The sequence below is a fragment of the Prinia subflava genome, chromosome 3 (genome assembly GCF_021018805.1).
Source record: "Prinia subflava isolate CZ2003 ecotype Zambia chromosome 3, Cam_Psub_1.2, whole genome shotgun sequence".
NCBI lineage: Eukaryota > Metazoa > Chordata > Aves > Passeriformes > Cisticolidae > Prinia > Prinia subflava.
This window is the reverse complement of record NC_086249.1, coordinates 101,474,511-101,494,939: the sequence shown is the minus strand read 5'-3', so window position 1 is coordinate 101,494,939 and position 20,429 is coordinate 101,474,511. Positions and strand designations below refer to the sequence as shown.

General features: G+C 41.0%; 1 protein-coding gene across 16 annotated transcripts in view; it reads right to left on the bottom strand.

Annotated features, from left to right (window-relative positions):
• Positions 1–5,332: 5,332 nt before the first annotated feature.
• The window catches only part of KDM6A (lysine demethylase 6A), a 149,282-nt gene continuing 134,185 nt past the window's right edge, over positions 5,333–20,429 (bottom strand). For 8 of the 16 annotated variants that reach the window (XM_063393057.1, XM_063393063.1, XM_063393062.1 and 5 more), the window contains 7 exons: positions 19,342–19,456; positions 17,597–17,784; positions 16,304–16,445; positions 10,907–11,033; positions 9,798–9,968; positions 9,459–9,537; positions 5,333–7,580 (listed from right to left, as the gene is read on the bottom strand). In XM_063393057.1, the coding sequence (XP_063249127.1) occupies positions 9,481–9,537; positions 9,798–9,968; positions 10,907–11,033; positions 16,304–16,445; positions 17,597–17,784; positions 19,342–19,456 (800 nt within the window). In that variant the 3' untranslated portion in view covers positions 5,333–7,580; positions 9,459–9,480. Of the gene's footprint in view, positions 7,581–9,427; positions 9,969–10,906; positions 11,034–16,303; positions 16,446–17,596; positions 17,785–19,341; positions 19,457–20,429 lie in introns of those variants that run through there. The other 8 variants (XM_063393058.1, XM_063393069.1, XM_063393061.1 and 5 more) reach the window with 3 other exon arrangements.

Genomic DNA, 20,429 nt, shown 5'->3' with positions numbered 1-20,429 from the left:
TGACCACAGCTCAGTATTTTGATGTAAAACATGTGCCATGGGCACCCCTGGGCTGAACCCTCCCTGCTATTCCTCTGTAACATTATACCCCTTCAACCTGTCACTGAAACCAATTTTTTATTTTTAAATCTCCCAGCTAGGTATCTGCTATCCTCACCCTCATCTGATGGCTGCATTTCAGCATCCCTGGGCTGCCCAGGCACTTCTGCCTCCTCATGCATGATTACAATTACTTTGCCACCTAAAAACAAAAACCTTTCTGGGTGCTCTCACGAGGTTTCCAGGGTTGCAGCAGCCTGGGAAGCATCAGGAGGTAACAAGATGGGCAGATATTAAAGAGCAGCAGCCCCAAAGCCCCTCCAGCATTCCCAGCTGCTGCAGTCTGCCCTCCTCAGCCCTGCCCTGGGCTCTCCTCCCACAGGACTCAGGGAAGGCTGAGGAGCTGCTGTGCTCCTGAAAGGCTCACACAGTCCAGGGGACTCCAGCAGCTGATTGCTGTGGCAGGGCTGGAATAATTTGCTGTCTTGTGCCAGCTTGATGCCTTGAGTTTTGTCTTTCATGTTTTCAGATTCTGTGCTGCCCAGGGGGGCAGTTCTGAGCCTCATATTAAGTGTTAGTGAGCTCTCTTTGCAGAGCAGGGAGACAAAACAAATCCTTTTCCTGCTGGAGACCAAGGACAACTGTCAGACCCAAAAGCACAAACAAGGGTGGGCTGAAGAGAGGAACAAGAAGGATGGGACCTCAACCTGAAGCTGTAATTGGACAATTAAACCCCAATATGCAAGTGGACCAAAACTTATGAAAGTGTGAGATCTCATGACTGCTCAGACATTGTGTGACCATTCACATTTTGTGACCCTGGGTGCAGGGCTCCTGTCCTGCCCAAGGTGTGTCCTGAAGGCCTTTCAATAAATCCCTACTTGATTCTCTGGCTCTGTCCAGTCTCTGTTCCAGGTCAGCCTTCTGAGGCATCAAGCTCCTCCCTGCTCCTGCCTCCTCCTGGTGCCCAACGCAGGAGCTGGGAGAGCTGCTCTGTTTGCAGGGGACACATCCCTAAATCAGCATTTAATCCAAGACAGAAGAGATAACACTGGCATCTCAAACAGGACAAAGTCCTGCACATAAACCCCGAGCTGTAACTGCTGGCTGAGCCTGCCAGCAGTTCCTGAGCCCCTGGAATACATTTCCAGATCTTCAGCTGTGAAAGCATTTGACCTTTAAGGAGACCTTCAGCTACTGGAACCACAGCAGATGCTCTCATCTCTTTGCACTGGATACCCTGCCTAGTGCTACTGCTCTTCAAAAGCCCTCCACACTCCCCCCTGCACCCCCCAAAAAACTCCTAAACGTGGAGACTGTGACTGCTGCCAGTTCTGACAAGTTCTTGTTCTTGGATTTCATCACAACCAAATGAGGCTGTTCCTGGTGGCTCACTCATCCTCCAGCAGCCAAAGTTCACTCCTACCCAAGGACCACTTTGGTTCCTGAATAGGTCATTTTTGCACACACCTGAACCTCTCCTGCAGGCAGGTGACCAAGCCCTGACCACCACTCAGCCTTCTGCAGGTGCCACAAGAATCCTTCAAGCCACTGCTGTAAAGGTCAGCCCATGGGACAGCCCCAAACTGGGGGAACAAAACCAACCCCAAACCCCTAAACTTTATCTGTGCTAAAAATGAACAGGTTAAAGCTCCAGCAGCATCCAGGACAGGACCTGCATGTTGCACTCAGCACATGGCATTGACAGCTACAGCTGAGTGACCACTGCCACAAGAAAAGCCCAGTTTCCTCAAGGGACTGCTCAGTTTCCCACTGATTTGGTGATGAAAGGTAGTGAAAATATCCTTTATGCCTGTTCATTTTCTCTGTGCCCACAAGGCTGAACTCAATGACAGCCCAGCCATGTCACTGCACACATCTTAGGCTACTTCTTCTCCCAGTCTTCTCCTGTGGCGTCCCTTCCTGACTCTTTCAATGATTTTAAGTTTTTGCATGTCCTTGGAGCCAACTCTCTCAAAAAGCCACATTTCAGTGCTCCCAGGGACTCTGGCAATGGCTGAGTTGTTCGGGTGTGACTCCAGCAAGAACTTGCCAGCTCCATGAATTAAAGGAGTCTGTGCTTTAGCCCATTTGTTTAACCATTAGCCCATCCATTAACCCTTGCCTGGGATTTTGCTACTTTTAAATTGCTCTGTCCTACAGCTTGAAAATATCTCCTATGAGAAAAAATAAAAATAATTGTGGGATGTCATTTGAGAGCAGTGCTCCATCCTGATAGAAAGTGGAAGGTGCTGCCTTCTGTGAGAGAGGAGCCACTGCCTATCAGGAGCCCTGGGGCAGGACAGGAGGGAGGCAGAGGGCTCCAATGATAAATCCATTTTTATCCCAGGTCCACACATGTCCCCCAGCTGCTGTGTGTGCCCACTGCCCCACTGTTCCCAGGCAGGGGCAGCAGCAATTGCATTTGAACCCTTTAACAAGGTCCTGGCAGTGAAACACTGACACTGCTGGGAGCTGAGCCCTCCCTGCTGCTGCCACCCTGAGGTGCCTCTTCCCATCCTCCAACCTTCCATTGGTTTTATGGCTTCCCAAAATAAATATGGATATATCCACCTCGCCCCTCACCTCTGCAACTCATCCCTGCTCCCGCTGCAACAGGAGAGGCCAGCACTGCTTCTGCTGGGCACAGGGGCTGCCAGCACAGCTCTTCCCTCCTGTGGGGACAGGGGACAGCTCCTGGGGGGCTCAGGGGCTGGCAGCACAGCTCTTCCCTCCTGTGGGGACAGGGGACAGCTCCTGGGGGGCTCAGGGGTGGTCCCCGTGCCCCTGGTCAGACCCAGCTGACCAGCTTTGCACGGAGTTAGCGGCACCAACAGGGAAAGGCCGTGTCCCACCTCCCCCAAATGCCCTGCTCTCCCCTCTTTTTGGAGGAATGCCAGAATTTCCTGGAATGGGGCTGCCCTGTGCCCACCCTGTGCCCACATTATTGCCTTGCTGGCAGCCTCGTCCCTGGCACCCCGTGCCCTCCTCCTCCTCCTCCCCTCAGGCTGCAGCCCTGCTCTGAGCTCGCCTGGGGCTGAGCTTCAGCTTCATTTTGTGCTTGAACTTGTCTGGGCACCACCTGCACCCTCCTTCCTCCACTCGGCACGGTGGGAACAGGCAGCACGGGCTGGCTTTGACCTGTCCCTGAGGTAAACCTCACATCCCTCAGCCTCTCCTGGCACTCTCAGCTGGAGTGATTCCTCTGCCTGTTCCCACACTGGCTAAAGCGGCCGTGGAAGATTCCAGAATCATATTGGTTAAGGGCTTAGAATAGACTTTAGAGCTCTTCTAGTCCCAAAGCCCAGCCATGGGCAGGGACACCTCCCACCAGAGCAGGTCCCTCAAGGCCTTTATCCAGCCTGGCCTTGAACACTGCCAGGGATGGGGCACTCACAGCTTCTCTGGGCAGCCTGGGCCTCACCACCCCCACAGGGTATTTCTCCCAAATACCTGAGCTAATTTTCCCCTCTTTCCATTTGTAACCATTCCCCCTTTTCCTGTCACCACAGTTTCTGGCAAAAGAGTTCCTCTCTACCTTCTCTGCAGCCCCTTCAGACACTGGAAGGTGCTCTGAGCTCTCCACACAACCTTCTCTTCTCCAGGATGAACAGCCCCAATTTTCCCAGCCTGTCCATAGAGGATGTGCTCCAGTCCTCCTTGCCAACTCCATGGCCCATCTCTGACCCTGCTCCAACAGTTCCATGCCCTTCTTATGGAAAGTCCTTCTTACACGAAGCTTTCCTACCACATTATTTGCTGGCCCCATCACGGCTCTCTGCTCTGGCTCCAGACAAAAAGGTTCTGACCTAGGTAAGCTCAGGTTTAAACACCCTCCTCCCTCCTAACCCCTGCACAAAGTGCCACGCTTGAACCCCTTCCCAGGGGTAGGATCAGGGCAGCAACCAAGGACAAGCACCTTCTTCCCTGTGGTCTTGGCTGAGCCCCTGCATCTTCCTCTTTATTAACCAATAAATGTATTTGTGGCCAGGAAATCACCAGCTGTGAAATCCCCAAGCCTTGCCCATCTTTGACTCAAGAATCGGCTCAACTTAGCCAAGCTGTGCTCATTTAAGCAAAGCATCTTCATTTTAATGCTATTTGGAAAGTATTAAATGCACATAGCAAGGCACAGATTCAGGGTACTTTGTCTTCAGGATCAGCAAGTACTCTGCTACACAAATTAAGGAATCTTTGAGATTTCCTGTCATTAGATACTCCTCACTTTCTAGTGACTTTTATCTAAATACTTCATACATAGATACCAACATCACTACTTCTAAACTGTAACCACTGGTAGGACTTCTCCAAAAAAGCAAAGATAAACTGCTCCCAAGTCATGTATCTGGAGTAAAGCTTTAAAATCAAATGCTCTGTTGAATATATTTATGGAAGCACTTCATTAGGCTGACAAACACACGGCTCTTGTTCTCCCCATGTAAGGATCCCTTTTTGTCAAGCTCAAGGAGAGTTCTCAGACACACAGCTCAGTAGCAAATTGCTCTAATTCCTTCTTATCTGTATTTATACTTCATACTATTTTTTAAAAACATCAGGTTTTATCTCTGGTTTCATCCATCCCCTAACAGTATCATTTTTCTCTCAGCCTGTAACTTCATGAAAATTCTTGCAACAAATGCCCCGTCTTTGGCTATTTTCATTTTTAATCCGCCTGCTACCACAATTAGCAGCCACAAACAGATCAGAATCCCTTGCAGCAGGGCTCAGCTGGGGAGCTCAAGGGCCCCAAGACCAAGATTCCTTGGAAAGTTCAGCTCCAGACTCCAGCCTCCCCCCACCCTGCCCAAATCCTAATGCTTGGAAACACCCAGAGACTACAAACTCTTCACTTGGCATCATCGTGTGCTTCACAACTGAAGAAGCAGAAGTGCTCCTTAAGAAGTACAACTGACGAAATATTAACTTGTGCTTTTTTAATAAAGTGAAACAAAAGCATTCTAAATCATAGCAGCTTATAGACCCAAACTGTCCCATCGCTCGGGAGCAGAGTGTGATTAAGAAATATGGAAACTGCAAAATATTAAAGCCCTGCAGCAATTCCAATTCATGACAACCCTTCCCACAGCACAAGGAATGCTGCCTGATGCTCTGCTGATTTGGTCTACTTGCTCATGGGCAAAATATGAGTATCCTTCCTGGGTCATGCCATATCCTTTTTTCCAAAGGGGAGGAAAGGTACAAAGCCCTTCTGATTAGCACACAGTAGCTCTTTGCCTAATTAGCAATGTTCTTTTACAGCACTGAGAAATGAGGACCTTTTGTTTACCATTAGTTGAGGTAAGCGTATCTTGCTTTTATTTGGGTTTAAGACTACTTTAAAGGAGTAGCTTTTCAGTTGCAGCATGGTTTGTCAAGATTACAATATTTATGACTGCATAAAATACATAAATAAAAAAAAAATTATGATTTGTAGAGTTTGTTATCAAGAGCTGAGACTCACACCTTTACAGAACTGCAAATACTGGCTTCCTAACTGCTAGTTGATAATTTTGCTGGCGACAGCATTTCATTACACTTTTCTTTAATCTCTACACCCTTTTGCCCAACTAGTAAGAACTAGCAAGAAAGTCAGCCCTAACTGTGGTGTAACTGCTGTGACAGCATTAGATAAGCTGTGCTGATTCTTCATTAAAACACCCTTCGTTCGAAGCTACAACGTAAGAGGCGATTCTGTTTGTTCAAAAGGAACTATCTGCATGCTCTGTGCCTGTAACACTTCACATTGATTACAAAAAATTGAACAATGCAATCACTAACATACCCCACTAATGAGAAATTATGAGAAACTGTTCGATGCAGAACCCTCCGCATCAGTCAACTCTGATCGATAAGAAAGCTATCAATTTTGAAATTTAGATTTAATGCATTTTCAAGAAGCTAATGAGAAAGGAGCAACTTAAAATAAATACCATCATTAAAACTGCAAACTGTTACAATGATATATTATAAACTTGTCCTAAATAAACCTAGTGCTTCAAAAATTTACCAGTGAATTCGTATTACAAAATATGTGAAAATACAATAGAATACCACAAAACAACGTCCTTTTTCGGGGTCAACAATGACGCCAAGATGATTCAGTCTTAACTTTTAAAATTGTTAATAGAACATATTGTAATATATAAGTTGCAATTTGGTTGAAATCTAGAGAACATCCCCACCAAAACTCAATCTTCTTCACTCCTCTAAAACTAGTGCCAAACTTCCTGCAAAGTTGGTATTTTCTTGAAGAGCTTTAAAATTTAGCCGTTACTTATTTTCTACTACTACATTTTGGCAGCAACTATTTATTGGTCTGTTATTGCAAAAAGTGCAATTTAACAATAAACCAGTCTGAAGGTCATTCTATGTCTTGAGGATACATACCATATATTTCTTTAAAAATAATCATACTTTTGTAAGCAATACTTTACAGTAGACACCTCAAATCTACCATAGATGTAAAACTTAAAACGAGAAAAATTTAGTCTCTAAATCTTTATACACATATTTATATTCGAGTTTCTATATATATTATATATATACACAAGCACAAGAGTATATATAAAATATATATAATCAGATTCAAAAAAGAACAAAAACTGGGCACTGTACATAAAATCTTTTTAAAACTCAAACAATAGAAAAACTTTAAACATTAAACAATTTTAATAAAAGTTTCTGTACAATGCTAAGCAGTTTTATTTACATATAGAAAATGTAATAGGAGTAGTGTTTGAAATTACAGAACTCCTTAAAATTTCAATGGCAGGTAATCTGGAAAAAATAACAGCATTCCATTCACAAATATTTTCAAGCAATAAATATGTATTTATAAATAGTGTAAATTTACATCAAGATTAGAAACAAAAATCACAAATCTGAAGTTTATTCCTTAGTCTATGTGCAACCCATTTATCTTTGTGACTTGGCTGTTAATTGTTTTAAATTTTATTTAGGAACCAAAAGTGTAACCGTCATGGTTTCAAAACAAGACAGAAAAACATAAAAGCAGTAAAAAATTTATATCACCTACTCTTCACATTAAAAAAAAAAAAGAAAAAAAAAGAAAAAAAAAGTTGCCCAAAGAAAGACTTAAAATTTCTAACTACCTTACAAAGAAATGACCAGCTAAGCTAGTACTTTTTCCAAGGGAAATTCTGAAAGGGGAAAAATGGATGAAACCAACTCATCAGCCCAGAAACAGAGAAATACAAAAGAGGTGGTCTTCAAGTCAGTAGTCTGTATAATGTTGCCAGTTTTGTCAGATATATACAAAACATGGAATTATTTTTTTGAAGTACAGCTGGATGAGCTTTATTTGTTTTGAGTTCTGGAGTAGGAGGCAGTGCTCTCTCCTGTCCAGTTGGTTGACACTCCGCACTTGGAAGGTTGCATAGACACAGCTTTCAGCCAGCAGCCTTACGGGATAGCTACAAAAATCAGTGGTGCAGAACTGGGTCACTTCCTGAATATCAGAAAAGTTTTCATTTAATGTCCATGAAAAAATGTCAAGATGAGGAGGATGGCAATGGAGGAGCCTGAAAGAGAAAACATTAAATTACCTTTTCTACAAGGGTGCAAAACTCTGTGTTTAACTAAGACCTGCACAAACTGTAACCATGAGAGTTTAAAAGTCACACACACTATTTTTTTTACACTTCAGGAATCTTTTGAGAGAACAGTGGCATTTTTTTCCACCTTACTCAAACACAACATGTATTTTATGAACACTCTGCATTAGGATTTTGCCTGTACTGGTGACTGGAGTATGCTGTGGGGATGTCTGTGTTAATATGATGTGAGCAGCCACAAGTCCCACTGTGGCAGCAAAGGGCTCCATGTGGCCTCAGTATAGACATATCTTTATACACTCTAAAACAGGGATTCTCAACCTGTTTACCCATGGGGAGATGGTCCATTTGTGTCTCTCCAAAGCCTCTGTGGGCTTCATTTTCCCTACTCCCCTCTACCTGAGCAAAAACATACCCTCCTGAGGTTCAGGTATCTGTGGAAAGGGTCTCAGATTCTCTGACATGGGGACAAAGTGCCTCAAGACTGAAGTGTCTTGTTCCTGCCTGCTGCCAGGAGACATCTAACTGCTTCCCAGCATTGCACCTTGTGGCATTCCATCAGAGTACTGAGTCTTTGATGGCATTACCTCCTCTTTTCCTGCTCATCAGTGGAACCCCTTCAAGAAGCTGCTCACAGTCTTTAAAGACACTTTAGATCATACCAGAGAACCCAGCTATGGAACTCTAACCCTGGCTCATCCCCGTCTTTGCTTCTGGTACTTTACCCCAGTCTGTCTTTGGCTTATTGCACCTTTGCCAGTTGAGATTATCTTCACCCTGTGATTACAAGAAACCTTAACTCTCCTCCTACATCTGAGTGATGTCACTGCTGGGCTGTGACTCTTCCCAACTGAGTGTGTATCCCCTTTAAAAGCAATGAATGGCACACCAACTTCACACAAGAACAATTACCAATGTCCTTCAGGGCCCCAGCCTTAGGTTTTGGAGGGGGAAGGAGCTACTCACAGGTTGAGAACCCTTGTTCTAGGGACAGCATCACTGCTGTTACCTATATAATGTATAGGCACAGATAACAAAATACCCCTTCCTCCCTCTCATCTCCATACAGAAACATTCTTCCCCATTTCCACTCAACTGGATGAAGTATCTGAGAACAGGTGTTTATTTGTATGTTTTTCTGTAACAGATCATCACTTTGAAATTGCAGCATTTCACAGACTATAATGACAGTGACCTCCTAGAAGTTCAACCAACCCAGGCTCTGTGGGACTAATGAAGAGAATTAAATTCACAGGACATGGTCCCACACTCTCGCCAGCCTCTACTGACAAATCTTGAGGCCTTAACTCAGAAGGTCACAACTTGGCATGCTACCAATACATGAAGTAACTAAACACACATTTTCTGCAGCACCTGGAAATGAATCAAAAGGCAGAGCCCTTACTGGGCTGTCATATTAAATCCAACATGAAATTCCCATAACACTTAGTCCAATGTTTGTCTCCTTCGACAGAAAGCCAAGGCTTATAAATACATCCAGCATCGCTTTCATCGTGGTTACAAAAAAAGCCATCTTTGCCTGGAACAATGAAACCTGGGTGAAATGTTAGGACAGTTGTGCTGACACAGTTCAAAGCAGGAGGCTGCCATATATAGCACAGAGCTATAATGGCCAAGAGGCTTTTTTGCTTTAAATTGAAATGCAAAGGAGGCCCCAAGCCAAGAGACAGAACTGTTTGAGAGCATCCACTTGCTAAGCAGAAGGACAGTGCTGATTTGGGAGGGGATGGGTGGGGAAGGGGAAGGAAGGGTCTGAGTGCATAGGATGCTCTGCTGCTATACTGACTTCATACCACAACCAATGTATTAGAGATGCTCTTGAACCTGGTGCTAGTTTCTCCAAGCTTCACTGTCCTGATTCTTCCCATCTCCATCTGATCCAGTTATGGTCTTCAGGTGATCTCTATTGGATTTTTAAAGCCACAACTTTATGAATTGTAACATCATACTTTTCCTGAAAACTCAGTGGTTATGTTCTGCAGTAAGTTACTGTAGTATTTCACACAATTCTGACTCTTCAGGTTTGTTCTGCAAATATCACACACAACCCAAACCTCCATTTGAATCAGAAAGTCCACGGCACTCGTACAACGGAGCACCAAGACAGTCTACAACTGCTTTACAAATAATGTATTTATGCACCCACTTATTAATTTGACTTACTAATGTAAATTGATCATAGACTTGCATCAAGTCCTCCATTTTGTACTGTTCTAGCACCACAAAGTTTTCCAGGTTCGTGCTTATCTTTCGTGCACAGTCTTGGCAATGGACAACGTAGGTCTTTCGAGAATTGCTCTCACTAGTGACAAAAAGCAGATCAAAGACTTCCACCTATTAGACAGCAAACAGAAAGCCAAGCATTACAATTTCATTTTTTTTAAAGTTAAAACCATGAAAACTGCATTTTCTTTAAGATTTACAACCTTACCCTGTGCATGCAAAGAGAAAAATTAGATTTTTTCAGGGAAAATCTATTCTCCTAAGGCTCGGGCAGAGAAGTGAAGCAGTGTAAAACCACTAATATTACACTTAGAATGTCTGCATGAACAGCACCACGGGAAAGCTTTGGGTCAATATTGACAAAGCAGGATTCATTTGCTGAATAGGGTTACTCAGTAAGGTGGAGAGTTCAAACAATTACACATATTTTTCCTCTTTACTGTCTGTTAAAGAAGTTTGTTATTTATTTCCTTACTACTGAGCCATGTGCTCATCATGCCCGAGAGGCTCTGTCAGAAAATGAGTAGAAACTGATTTTCAGGGGATAGGAAAATGTTTTTCTCTTTTAAGCTTCATGAAAACTACTATCCAATACTTTAAAGCAACTATTAACAGTAAGTAAAATGAAAAAAAATCAGCAAAAAAGGTATATCCTGCAGAAAAAAAGGACTTAAGTTCTCTCTCTTCTGGCTGTGTTGTTGACTTATGAAATGAAGACAGATAAACCTTTAAAATGAAGATCAGCAGATCAAATTTTATGCAGGAAGGGATAACAACATTTTATAATAACTGAGAATTGAAAATCGACCTAGTGAAAAACAATGTTGTGGAAGGAGTGTGGGAGAGCCTTCAGCAAAACACAGCCCATGTCTAGAAAAAAACATCTGGATGAGCTCCTGGAAGGCAGCACTGCATCACACAGATGTGCTTACAGCACAGAGCAGATGCTGCAGCTTAAAAATGAAATTTAAACATCATCAACAACAAAAGACAGGGCAAAATTTAAATGAATATTACAAGAGTAGATGACCCAACGCATTTGTACTGACCTCACAAATGCTACAGTAATGAGCTGGCTCGTCCTTTGCTCGTCCATGCCAGACAATCTCCTTTCCTGCAGCAATCAGAGCTTCCCTCAGTGTCTGACACTGTTTGAGAGTTCTTAACAGGCAGTACCTGCAACAAAAAGCAATTGTGTGTTCAGTTCAACATTCAACTGTACAGAAAAACTGAAGAAGGCTTCAGTTTCTTCCAAGACCCTGTACTTGGAGCTTGCTCTTCCTCTGGGAGTTCAGAAACAGCTGCCTAGAAAGAATCACTGGACTCATGGCTCAGGGAAAAGTCAGACCTTGTGCTTCTGGACCTCTTTCAGGACTGCTCCTTGCCCTGCAAACAGGCTGCACCTTTCATTTTTGACTGAAACACATGAATGCTCCTTTAAGCACAATAGAACAATGTGTTTTCAAAAGCAATCCACGTATTTTATTTTGAACCATAAATTTGTCAGCAAAAAGTTGGCTTGAACTGCCAAGTTCAGCATAGCTGTTTATATTTTGTGTGACCAAAGCCTGATCCAAAGAACTCTTTTAACATCCCAAAACTCCTGTTACTTTCTTAGCACAACTAAACTTTATTATCCCAAGTTCTGCCAGGAATCACTTTACACACAGCGGAAATAGAATCCATGAACATGTATCTTTTCCCATGCAAAAGGAAAAAGAACAGACAGGTTGGTATTATGAGAAAAAAAACCAACACAAAAAAGTAATTCTAGCACTTATTTTATAAATGAAGAGAACTGTTCAAATGTCAAATTAAACAAAACCATTCCCTGTCATACCCCCCATAAAGGGAAAAAAACCCTAAATAATTTTATGTCACTATTTTATACAGTTCTCTTCCTCACAAGAAAATGTAAGTTGTTTTCTAGCATTTTATGAGCTATGTATGTTCTTCAAAAAAAAGCTGGCAAAATAGGTTGCCAAATTTCTAAATTACAATGTTATTTACAATAATTTTAGCTCTCAGCTCCCCTATTTATTTCAGCTGCAGCCTTTGCAGCCTTCAATTTTCTCCTCCACAGGGTGGTTACCTTAGATGCTCGTTAGATGCAGAAGGAAGACTGAAAAAAATTAAGGGTAAAAACAAACACTGGACAGAAAACAAAGTGCTCAAGAGTTCTATCAAGTGTTTTCAACTTGATCCTTCTCCCATTTTAAAGCCTGAAACATGTAACACATACATTGTCTAGTTTAAAAAACCACCACGTTTCTTTCATGTGTTTCCAAGTAGTTAATAGGATCTCAGGATCCTGAAATACTCTCCTCTTTACACTCATACTGTTCATCTTCACTAAGAACAGTGGCTTCACTCACAGCCTCACTGGAAGGATAATACAAAACTCAAAGTGTATTGATCTGTTAAACATCTTATTTTCATGTACCCTATTTCAAGAAAATTATACAGCTCATTAAGCTGTAACTCCTTCAGCACTTTTGAAGTTTGGTGTGAATGTGGGTTATGATGTTAAGGGCAACCACAGGTGATAGATTAAGTATTAATTCATTTGAGCATTGGGTTATTGTGCTCCTGACAAGCTCAGTAATTTTGGGAAAGCATTAATCTATGCAATTTAGCCTGACTGTTTAAAATAAACTTAAAAGCTGCCATTCTTCTCTTCTGCTGTTACCTGGAAAAGACTTTGGGCTTCCCAAAAAGCAACTGCAAGCACACCTGCCACCATTGTTCTCCACTCTTGACTTCCAGAGACTTTTTAAAGTGTAATTTTCAAAGCATTTTCTATTGTTACAGTTGTGAAAAAAGAACTGCCCAGAATGTAACCCACTTACACTGCTACAATGTTTGCCAAATTCACCAACAAAGCAGAAAACAATAGCTTGAAGGTGAACTCCCCCTCTTTGGACAAAATTCAGATCCTAGTAATAGCACTTGAAAATGTAAATATTAACTATTTCATGTGTTTAAATATGAGGGAAAGGATACAAACTATATCACTGTGAATATGCCTGATTTCCTGAAGTTTGGGAAGCCTTAAGAAAGCCACAAAGGTTCCTAGCAAAGTGACTGTGCAAGTTCAGTGGGGTCAGCTTTTAGTATTGCTGGCCTGTTTTTCTTCTGGTACAGTGAAAATTCAATTGGAAGAAAATCTAGACCATCCCCCTCTCAAATTCTTTGCAGGTATGGCATAAAGATGTGAATAAATCATGTCCAGTCAAATTCAAATATTCAACAGAAGAGGATTAAAAATGGACATAATCCTGATTATTTCTGGAATGGCAGTGATAAACCCATTTGGATATTTGGATATTCAGTAAAACTTCTCAAAACCATGGAGACCATCCCAATGGCAATGCAGAATTGACCTCTTTGTACCTTCCACTAATACATCTTCCCCGATACTGAAAAGTATTTTACTTGACTTCATGACTTAGTGCAAAATAATTTCTCCCATGTCATGTTCTTCTACATTTCTGAAACTATTTCTGTAATAGAACTTAGTATTTCAGTTACTTTGGAATTAATTTTTTAAGCCTTTATTACTATGTTCACTCTACCTCTAAAATTCTTCTCTTCTTCAGATGCATTTTTAAAAGTCCTTCTGGCTTCCATCTAAGAGGTTTGCAGTTAATTTTTCCTTTAGTGAGGGCTGTCCTCCCTCAGCCAAGTTTAAAATAATTTTTTTCTGCTGTGCTCCTGCTCATGCTTCTACTGTTAAAATCAAATCTTCAAAAAACATCTCACGAGAAAGTTTCAGGCTTTGCTCTTTGACTTTTATCTTGCAAGACAGCACTGAACTGCACATTAACTAAAAATATAACGAGGCATCAGATTTCTTCCAAAAGCAAAGTTTCCTTCTACTGCTTTTTCTCTTCTGCTACTCCATTTCTTTTCATCACTAAACTAGTTCCTAATATTTGTATCTATGCTCAGATTTTAGTTTATTGCCTCTGCGGGCGTTACTGTCACATAACCAACTAAGACATATTTGCATTTATCTTTCAAATTGAATTAGAAGCTACTTTTTATCATTTTCCAAGAGATAATCTTTTGTGCTATGCTGATACCTAAGAAGTCCCAGAGACAGAAGTCAAAACTATCCAAACACTTTATGCATCTTTGACATGCAATTTTAGACAGACCTGTGCTCAGCAAAAAGATGACAGCTGTGTCACTTATTTTTATTTCCTGATGACAATGAAGCCAGCTATCCAAGATGAAATTCAACCAGCTCTATCAAAAATGACTCTTTTTTCCAGCATTTTTATACACATGCATACACTCACATATGTATTTGACAAATGTCTCTATTTTGTACGTACAAAATCCAGGTGCTGTGGAAAACAGCTGCTTGCCTGATGGTTTTTCCTGCAGCTGAGGAGTCCACAGGAAAACTGTGCAAGTGCTTCCCTATCTTAAGGAAATCCATGAAGGTTTCTTGCAGTGTGTTTACAAAGCCAAGGTCAGACACCAGGCTGTGCTGACACAGATTTCCAGGAACTGCTGTTCCATAACTACAGGAGTGACCACCACAAAAAGTTATCTCAGGCTGCTGCTACTGCACCTCACAAACCAGAGCTGATCATCCCCTCCTCTTCCCCCTCTGCACTCACAGCAGGAACTTGAGTTTCGGCTGACAACTAACCTGGATGGGGGAGGCTTAATCCAAGTAAAGTGGAAATGGTTTCAGTAGACTGGAAAAAGCCAATGCATGCACAGCCCAAACTTCTATTTGCTCCTCAGCATCTCTGTTTATTTCTAATGTACACCAGAAGTTTGAGTTTCTTGCTAGAAAAAGCTGGGCTGCTGTCAGCCAGCAAGACAACAGTAAATTTCCATTTTGTCCTCTGTGTTTCTTCATTTTAAGCAATTCTCTTGGAGAAGGATGCTGTGCTCAGTCACGTTCTTCTCCTTTTAAATCCAAACCATGGCAAATGCAAAATACAAGTGCCAAAATACCAAATCCATATTTTTTCAAGAACATTCCAGAACTGCTTTGAGCTTTACAATAGATGTCTGCTGGGCTTTATATGTATTTTATATAAATAAATATAAAAATGAAGCTTGGGGATTTGGTATTTTTAAATGGACTTTTTGGCTTTCTCCCTCCCACACTCTCCTGCATTTTCCCCTGTTTCTCATTTCTAAATATTCAGTTTCTCTTCTCCTTTTTATGACAGCTGGCATTAGGAATATGAGCACTAATTGTTAAATTGAAGGGGCAGGACTGCCAGGCCTTCAGCAAATACTTTATTTACCCTAAGTATAAGATCCTAAATTTTAGGAAAGTATTCACACACAACTCCTACCCTATAATCAAGCTTTAGAGGGACTACAAACCTCCCTGTTTTCAACTTCTAACATTTTCAGTTCTTACAAATTTAACATTTCCCCAATGCCACCATTCTGCAACAGATGTTCAAGCCTAAATTAAATTCCTACTGTAAAAAGGTGTCGCACTCAGATGTCACCAATAAATCCCACTGGGGGAAAAAAAGATACTCTTTTTCTTTACCCTTTTTTTCACAAGTTAACTCATCCATTTTTTTTAAAGCTCATTTCAAGGCAAATAATAAAAGGATTCAATGCTTGTTGATCCAGTATGTTGGTAAGACTAAGAGGGGCTCAAAAGTGCTTTGGTAGACTCAGGCAAAGCAGAGTGTGCTGCTACCAGAGGATTCTCATGGTGAGTAATATGCTTTGGAATTCATTCCCCCACTTTGAGACAAACCTATATTATATGCTGAAATGTTCATTCATTCTCCAGCCTCAGTATGGTGCTGCAATGAGATTTACATTTCTTGAAGTTGCACCTTTTAAAGAAAATCACTACAGATGCTTGAAGCCTGGAATATTCCTGCATTTCAGAATATGTGTTATGAGAAATGTCACTAAACTCAATTATCATTTTACACATCAATCAATTCATTGTTCAGAAGAGCAAAGGGAAGGAGGCTCTCAAGTTCCTACTTGCCTTTATTTAAAAGATTTATACTGGATTTCCAAATGACAGCATGAGAACACTAACTCCAAGTTTTGGAAATGTAGTATTTGCTGTAAAAATGACTATATATTCCAATTCTAATATTTGGGTTGATGACCTAATTTTCCTATTTTGGATGATGCATACTCTGAACAGCTGCTGTGATCAAAGACAACTTTCTGTAAATTCCTGAATTAAGTCTACGGCACATTTAACTCAACAATGTCACTTAGATGATTCTAAAGCTATGCCACAATAAAATTGCATAGAATATAATAAAATTAGGGATACTTATAAAGGTTGTGTTTGAAAACAGAATTTAAAGTAGTTTTCATTTGGTTCCCAGGAACAGAAAAGTCTCACAAAGAACCATTTATAAATCAACCACTGGTCTATGTGCGAAAGGGAAAAGGGCAGAGTAAATCTTGAAATGAACAAAACTTACTTTATCATTTCGAAAAGCTTTGGATCTGAGACCTTGATATTGCGAGCCATATTCCACGAGAGGTGAACCATGGGCACTATGGACTTCACGCTCTGCAGCTTATTCCACTCGTACCGTTCCACGGCCAGCTTGTACTGACAGGCTGCACAAACAGGGACAGAGGCAATCAGCCAGCTTAAGAACAATTATCAACCAACACCACTCTGTCTGTAATAGTAATTTATATCTTCTACAGGTCAGCTTCATTCACAATAGGCCATTCATTCCAAGTACATTTCCATTCTTTAAAATGTCTTTTTTAAAAAGTGTATTTATGATGCTGAAAGAACACACAATACCACAGCACCAACAAATCCCTGTGAAGCCAAGTTACTGACAAGTGCTTGATTTCTTTGCTGAACATGGAGAAGTATTTAAAAAATGGTTAATTAGTAAATTTTCAAATATTCCAGATTAAAAAAGATCCAGTTTTGAAATGTCTGTATCTCACTCTATTCACAGTTTATCATGATTCTACACTGCTGTGGTATATAATCCCTTCTTGAGAGAAGAAGTGAGTCAGACTTTTTCATTAAGCAGCCTACTCACTCCACCCTTCTTTTAAAAATGTTTTACAAAACTTACTGTGACTGAACATGAGAGGTCTATCAGTCAATCACACAATCCTAGAGATACACTCTTTATTGCACCATATAAAGACACATTTTAAACTACTTAAGAAAACAGAAGTTTTCTTGGAAGTACATTCTCTTCAAACACTTGACAGACTCTTCTTATAGATGCAGAATTTCCTTCCACACTCACAGATAAAAATCCTTCAAGACCATGGCTCAAAACTGGAGAATTCTAGAGCAGCAGGTCTGAGAAACCTAATGTTCCTTTATGAACTAAATTTAACTGTTTGCATTTCCTGATGCTCTCACCACAAAGCTATTAGTTACCCACTGTCCCAACAATACTAGAGGACTAGCTCTTAAATTTGTAGGAAATCCCTAGTGCAGTTTGCTGGGTAGAACAATTTTGGGAGAATTAAGAAATGGCCTAAGAAGACAGTACATGAATTAATATACACATTTTACTTCTACTGGCCCATTCAAAGCATGACTACCAAGACTGCATTCTTGCTGCTTTCTCTTCCTCTTAAAATGAAATTATTTAAAGCTTCAACACATCATATTTTAAAAACACAGCACACTGGGTTTTTTTATCTAGTAAAGCCTGGCTAATTAGTAAGAACTGGCAGGTTCTGTGCCCTGTGCAGTGCAATATTACCCCCACACAGGTCACACCTACCTGTGAGAGGGCCAACGTTCCACGCAATGTTGTTGCACCAGCCAATAGCCTGAACCCAGTGAACAGTGCCAGCATTTATCCACACCAAATCCCCTGGTCTTTGAATAAATCTATAAACTGGGACATTGGCTTCATACAAATCTTCCAAGTTTGGCCACCAAGATCCCATTAGGAAATTCATATTGTTCCTGAAACAAGAGGAAAGATAAAGTCTTCAGCATTTAGCACTGGACATGTTAGTGGCAGTTACTTCAGTGCAATCTGTAAAAAATGACCATCACCACGAAATTTTTCTGCAGCTAATGAGTGACCCACAAAGAGCAGCCAAAAGGAGAGTGTAATGTATAAAATTCCTGATCATAATTCCACATTTCACATCCTGCAATACATTACAACACCTGCCCAGCCATCTGCCCATCTGAAGTCAGTTTATAGCTTCTAGTTAAATTCTATTTTCCTTTAAGTTTCCCAGTACTTTATTGATGCTGATGCAGACCAACCCTTGATCAGATCCAGTGTGGTCAACGCTGCTTTTTTCATCACTGACTATCTGTACAGACCACAGCAGCTCCCAAGGATGTTTTCTGTTCTGAACATGTACCCACACTGTCTGTGTGTGCATGTGCACTTTACCCACACATCAAGCAACCTCTTGGCAACATTTCAGCTGTGATCCATGGGTCAGTGCTCTCAGCTAAGAAATGCTGATCCTCCTGAGCAGCCTAGAAAAACACCTCCATATGGATTTCCTAACTATGAACTCTTCCCTATGGTCATGTAAAATGACTCCTCCCCCATCTTTATCCCAATATTATACTGCTTTTATACTGCATCATCAGGGATTATTTGCAATGCACAGCTTTCCAAGACAATCAAGTGCCTCTGTAGAGGCACTGCAGGCATTTTGTGAGGTTACCAAGCTCTCAGTTTCTCTGTCAGCCTCAGAAGGACAGTGACATGCAAGTAAAAGGGACAGCTGTGCCTGGACATGGCAATTCCATTGGTGGAAATTACATTTTTGAGATGGCTTATCTTTGTAAGGGTGGGTGAAATAAGAACAGCTGTCAGTAGACAGGCAGAAAATACAGAGACACAGATGAATCTGTAGAGCTCTGGAAAAGTTCTGAAGTCAAGGGCTTAATCCAGTTTCAACTGGGTAAGAAAAAGCTTCTCCTATACAATCAACCTCAGAGGCTCCTGTTTGAGTACTGGCATGATTAGGGGACACAACTGATGCTCCCTCTTTTTTCGTGTGTACATTTAAAACAAGTATTGTTCTGTTTGTTTTTAAAACCCCCCCCATGTAAGGCACAGCAGAGAAATCCTAATCTTGGAGGTGGCTGAGTAGTTCCTCAATGCTCAAGGTACCTCAGCATTTCCAGGGAGTTACAAATACAAAGTCTAAGCAAAGCCTGCCATGACACCTCCTGGGGTCTGAGCAAATTAAGCTTTCACTCTAAATGCAACAAAAAAACATGTCAAAATACCAGTGACTCTGTATTTGCTTCTGACAAGAGAATTCTGCTTTTGCTTTTGTCAGGGCAACCCAAGCTTCTGTGAACTGTACAAATGAGGTATTTTGTATGAACTCTAGAATTTTGCATTTTGACCTACTTTTAAAAGACTTTTCTGACTACAGGGAAAACCCATAAAATAATGTCCCCTTAGAACACCCTCAGTAATTTCCCCTCTCAGGTCTGAGAAAGGCACAAAAAATTGATAAAAGTAAGAGAAAAACAGCTTACTTTTCACAGAAGTCATTCATGACACCCCAATAGCTTTCAGGGACAACAAACCATTCACAGTCACCTGGACCAATATTTATATTTACTGAGCAAAAGTTGTTATTTTCTTGATGACCTGAAATACAAGAGAAAAGTAAATACACTTTATGTGTGCCCTTCTATCAAAACAATGTCACGAAATGTAAAGACAAAACTACTAAAAAAATTACACCACAATTGAAGTATTTTTATGTTTTTTATATGACACTTACATACACTTTTTAGGTGCCTCACACAGTTAAGCTACCAGTGACATGAGAATTCTGCTCTTGTTAGTTTGTGGAAAATAAAATTGGAACTACCAATCTTGGGGATCTGACCAGTATTTCAGCAGTTCCTCCCTCCTGTAAAAATAAATACTTCAAAAGCTCAGATTTTGTGTTTCATGCTATCTCCTGACAGTTCTGGTCAGGTGCAAAACTTTGTGACTTCAGGCACTGAACAGACAAGGAGTACAAAAATCTTTCTGAAAGATTCATGTAGAAATGCCCAGTATTTTACCCTCTTTAGACAGCTGGAAAACTGAGCCAAAATCCCTAATGGAATTTTCTGAAGATGTAGTTCAGAAAAAACCTTCTTTTTTTTAAATTTAGTCCAGATTCCTCAAGTCCCAGTCCAGGGCCCCAACACAGCACAATTCATCATGGAGGTTTGAGTTCTATTCTCAGACAGTAAAAATCTAAAAAAGTGGAAGTCTCTTCCTTCTAGGATTGCACCAGACCCTCTTGGGAAGCCTCTAAAAACTTCCAAGGTATGTAAAATACAAATACTGTCCATATAGATAAAATAAACTTTCTTTTTCTCCTTCAAGAATCCACTATTGTATGCAAGAGGTCAGCAGGGCAATTCCCTAGCATTGCAGAAATCCAGAAATTTCCACTCTAAGTGCTTTGAACACGCAGGGTTCAGTTAAGTAAGAACTCTAAAAATACTGAATATGTATATTTATCACATTTAGGCATGCTGTAAGATATAGGAAATCTGCAGTGCAGTTAAATCCAGCACCTCACAGTAGAACCTGATTTTTTTCATGTGATTTTGATGATTAC